The following is a 5,054-nucleotide window of genomic DNA, read 5'->3' as shown; positions in this document are numbered from 1 at the left end:
TCAACAGTCTTCTTCTGCAGTTGATGTCTTGTAACATAAAGGTCAGTGCAGGCCCAAAGCTACTCTGGCTGTGCTTTGTTCAAACAAGGCATCCAAAGACTTTTTGTCGTACCTTAATGCTACCAGCTGACATTTCAGAATAAAAAAAATGGTCTGAAAGAGTTGATTATTTGCATTATTTCAGGAAATAATTAAACAAAACCATTAGATGACGTAGTCATTTATACCCTGTTTAAACCAAACTAGTTTCAGTCAAATACAGTAAGAGCTTTCAACAGAAAATGTGCAGATTCAACACTACTGTATTAAAAACAACCCGAAAAAAAACAGAAAAGAAGACATCAGAATGGTTTAACTTCTACTCTATATTGATATCTTTATTAACAATCATAGCCATGTTTTCAACAATGGAAGATTTATAAATACGTTTCTCTTTTGATTCATAAAAGTTGTCTTGGCACTTGTGGCATGATTCCAGTTGTGGAAAGAAAACAAAAACAAACATCTAAATTTCCTTACAGAATATAGAGCTTTATGAAGCAGTGGTATCCAATCAACAGCTTTTTCTTCGGAGAGGAAATCCATTATGTACATGATGGCTTTATTTTAAGAAAGGAGATCTGGTTCTGCCATGGGTGGATGGGATGAGATATCGACTGCATGGCGGGTCCAGACACCATCCAAAGCCGGACACCTGATTGATCATCTGGCCTGGCGATCCCCTTTGTTTTTTTTTAAGGCAACAAGATCCCCCACACCAATCTGGAAAGCAATCCCAGCTATTCCACGCTCGGTTCAAGCTTGCAGTGTGACTGAAGGTCGCCTCACCCTTCTTTCCACCCTGTCCGACTCTTCTCGCATCAGCTGCGAGGAAGGAAACAAACATTGCCCACTGAATACGTCCACACCACATAGCATCCAGACAGAGGGGCCACGGATTGCCGTCCTTCCAAAGATTTAGATGTTCAAGCTAAGGCCATGGGGCACCAGGGTTCAACCCTCACTGCAGCTACTTCTGATGGCTGGGACAGACCCACGCTGGTGTACAGGCCGTCCTGTCCCGGGTACTTCACCGCTGAGCCGGTGCCCTCCCCTGAGCTGGACAGCACAGACGAACTGACCTGCAACGCCAAAGCAAATATTGCATTATTAGCCCAGTTGAATTATCAAAGCAGACATTTATTGAATAGAAAAAGCAGTTGTCTCTGGAATGTGCTTGGTGTTTGGCTTTTGGACTGAGATGCCCCACAAAGCACCAGCTCTTGAGCAACGTGAAGCTCATCTCACTGCATGGTGACAAATGCTACAAAACTTTCAGTTTGTGCACTACGAAATATTCAACTCTGGGGATCCATCAAGGAAAAGGTTTGAAGTAAAAAAGAACTGTAAAAATGGTTTTAATAAAATATTTATTTCAGGTTTACTTAAAAACAAACTCCACATATAATATATTTCATTATTTTAATTCAAATTTGGCAAAAATACATTTTAATCTAAAAATAAATAAAATAATATGAATAATAATAAGTCTTACCCCTGACACCTGTCCCGTGGGAGAGCTGGTTTTCGAGCAATCTTCAGAATTAGAAGAAGATGTGGATGTGGGAGTCATAGAGACAGAGTTGTTATTTCCTAAAAAATATATATGTAAAATATATTGTTCAGATCATATTATAAAAAAACAACTTTTTGATGATAATTATCCACAAGAATATGACTAATAATTAACAGTGACTCACCAGAGGATCCCTTCGTCTTATTCAAGGTCTTCGGTTTTCTTTTTCTTGTCTGGATTCCCTCTTTCTTCATGGCGAGGGGCCGAGGAACCTGCAGATTTGATCATTTTAGAGACCAATAGTAATTTTGATTTGTATGAGCTTTGCAGAAATGTGACATAACATATTGACTCACCCCGTGCAGTTTTGTGTAGAGCCCACACGCGTTACACACGGGCTCTCCCTCCGCGTTTCTGCGCCACAAAGTGGTCGTGCTGGTTTGACAATTAGCGCAGGACAGGCCGATTCTTCTGGAGGTCGACTGGTGAGAAAAACGTAACGTTGGATTAATGATTATAATCAATACATGACTGGAACAGAGATGTTGGTGGAGTCTTTGTCTGTCACAGTTAAATAAAATGCATTTAAAGTGAAAGACACTCTAATTAAATTACACTTCGACCATTCACGCCCTATTTCCTAACAATAATACGCGTCCTATTATGATCTCCATTCAAATGTCATTTACGCACGGCTTTTGACGGGGTGTTTATTTTCAAGGAGGCTGTACCTGACTTCAGATTCCATGTAAAAGTAAAAAGTGTGCGTAATGCGCGTAATGGCACCAGGAAAAGATCTGCCCTGATTTTCACTCATTAAGATGTGATTACCCAAACACAGACACTGAATAGGACGACAGATTAAATGGCTGATTAATTATGTTAACAAATATCTCCATGTATATGTGGTTTTAATCTAATTAAGTCTGTGCCTTCAGTTAAACTAAATGATGGGACATTTACTAATAGACCTCTTGGAGAGCAAATCTTCCAAACTCGCATCGACTTCATTTATATGACTGCTGGCTGATGCATTTATATTTAGGTAATGTGTTAATACGTTTGCACAAAAAGCACATGTATTTTACGTTGTCCGTCACAGATGCAATGATACCAATATGATTCGGTGAAAACCCCTGACCTATCGCTTGATAAATCACAAAAAGGTTTCTTTTCTCATTTAGACACCATGGATATCATCGGCGATAACCTCCTGTCGTTGTTTGAAACCATTAGGGAGGAAGCTGAGCGGGTGAAGGGTCCCCCTGCTTACCGTCCGTTTCTGTGGTTTAATTAATGGCCGGCTCAGCCCATTCATTTTGCTGTAGAGGCCGCAGGCGTTGCAGAGAAAGTGGCCCGTTCCGTCGCGCCTCCAGAGAGGCGTGGAGATGGAGCCGCAGTTCACGCACTCTCTGCTCTCCCCCATGTCGTCGAGAATATCTGAAACTAAAATGACAGACTTTAGTCAATAAAGCAGAACTTTAAAAACACGTCAACAGGTTGTACTTTTCACGAGGAACTTTGTTATCTTGGACTTCGCTATGGAGGGGGAAAGTAATCCGATCCATGTCTTTTCATTGAAACTTTTTAAAACGTTTAGAGTATTCCGTAGTTACACATATCTTGGCCTATTTGTGTTCTTAATTGCAGGACTTACACACCTGCGCACTTTCAGACCAAATGAGGCCCAGTTTTAAACACGGTGGTACTTTATCAAATGTAGTTTGGGTGGGTTACTTCTTTTTGATATGTTTAAGCTCTGGCCTCCGCAGGGAGATCAGGTTCAGTGCGAACTGTAATTTCAATGCGCTGCCTAAATACGCATCAGCATTTGCATGCCTGATTAAAGGAATTTACTCATTATCATTATCCTAAACTGTGAGAATGACAATTGTTCCATCACGTCCTTTTCTACTTTGCATTCTCTTTTTCTTACCTCCGTTTGGTCCTCGAATCAAAGGCGCGCCTCTGCTCTGCAAGGTGTGCAGCATCGTGTTATCAAAAGGTACCCCGGTCCAAGGCGAGGGCAGCTGGGACAGCTGCGGTGCAACATATGGAGAGTATGGACTCGCGTAGGTCCCACTGAGGGGCCGAGACAGGCCGTACTGGTCTCTGCTGCTCACGTTCAGCGTGTTGCCGTAGCCGGTGTCCCTGGGCGTCCCGTTATTCATGGGCGGGCTTGGAGGGTAGTGGAACCGACTAGAGGTGTGCGGGCTCCCGGTGCTGTATGATGGGCTCTCCGGGGCGGACTGCGACCAGACCGAGTGGCTGGAGACGGCGTGGCTGGGCTGCACAGAGCCGCTGGCCTGCAGATACGAGAGGCTGGGTATCATGGGGCCCACCCGCGAGCTGGGGACATACACGGGGGAGTTGGGGTTGGAGTGCATATAACCACCAGAGGAGGAATCATATCCAGTCTGGCTCTGGGCTGCGGCGATGGCCAGTGTTTGGTACATGTCGCTCGGGTCCACCAGCAAGCTCGCCTTGTGCGCTCCGCTCGTGAGGATGAGTTTGCCGCCCTGGTCTAAATCCGTAAACAGCGGGATGTCCTCGGCATGGGTCAGGGAGTTGCTATGGTGTCCGAAGTGAACGTAGGAGTGTAATGACCTGCCGTCGGAGCGGCGGTGCCCCAGCGCGTCAAGGTCGATCGGAGGAGTCCTCAGCTCATCCGAGGTGGGACCGTCCCTCCTGCTGTCACCGGACAGGTAGGTATGCTCAGCCGGCGAGCCTGGGCTGCTGGATACTTCTCGCTTGACCATGGACCAGCTGTTTTCGCCCAGGTCCATCCAGGAGCCCTTTCCATACACCGTAGTGTTAATAAAAATCGTGAGGGAGTAGTCTACCCTGTAACAAATAATACAAAAAGAAGAGTGGGAACCGTTAGGATTGTAAATCAGGAGAAAATAAGCTTTACTCGTAATGCACAACTGCATTTTAAACGTGTTCCCAAAACATCTGGATAAATCTACCTCTGTTGCACAACTCGCTTTCATCTTTAAAAGAGCAGCCTAAATTCTGTCAATTTTTAAAAACTAACTCTGGATCCGACTATTCATTCTACGGCATGTCTGGCTCCGTATCATCTATAACTCCAATAAAACACATCCAATGCGCGCAGTGACTTCCATACTCCCATCAAGCGCTCTTAAGAGGCACTGCTGGACCCGTCCATGTCAAATCGCTGTCCTCCCCCACACACAAACACACACACACACACACACACACGTAACGCAAGTACACACACATCCCCATAACAGATAGGAAACAAAACGCAATATGTCTTCACAGCAAAAGAGATAACCGTTTGATAAGACCCGAACCAGATAAGAGGCCGAGAGGCAGGCTGGAGCGATAAAACAATACCCCGAAATGATGGTTGACGTCCTGCGGCGCTCACCGCCAGATGTTTAGTTTGGCATGACGGAGAAAAGACGGCGAGAGAGAGAAGCAGAAGAAGAAGGAGAGGAGACATTAGTCGCTTTCCACCACATACCTGCTA

General features: G+C 44.8%; 1 protein-coding gene across 2 annotated transcripts; it reads right to left on the bottom strand.

Annotated features, from left to right (window-relative positions):
* Positions 1-578: 578 nt before the first annotated feature.
* Positions 579-4,373, bottom strand: gata6 (GATA binding protein 6; the record flags this gene model as incomplete). 2 transcript variants are annotated; one of them, XM_079285634.1, is made up of 6 exons in its annotated part: positions 579-1,121; positions 1,535-1,632; positions 1,740-1,827; positions 1,912-2,037; positions 2,829-2,995; positions 3,492-4,373. In XM_079285634.1, the coding sequence occupies 6 exons, from the start codon at positions 4,339-4,341 to the stop codon at positions 966-968; spliced, it is 1,485 nt and encodes a 494-aa protein (XP_079141760.1). In that variant the 3' UTR covers positions 579-965. The 2 variants fall into 2 exon arrangements, with proteins under 2 accessions (XP_079141760.1, XP_079141759.1); XM_079285633.1 differs by having other exon boundaries at positions 1,544-1,632; positions 3,492-4,341.
* Positions 4,374-5,054: the final 681 nt, after the last annotated feature.

The sequence above is a fragment of the Melanostigma gelatinosum genome (assembly GCF_949748355.1).
Source record: "Melanostigma gelatinosum genome assembly, chromosome: 15".
NCBI lineage: Eukaryota > Metazoa > Chordata > Actinopteri > Perciformes > Zoarcidae > Melanostigma > Melanostigma gelatinosum.
Note: the sequence above shows the minus strand (reverse complement) of the source record. Positions and strands in the feature narration are given on the sequence as shown.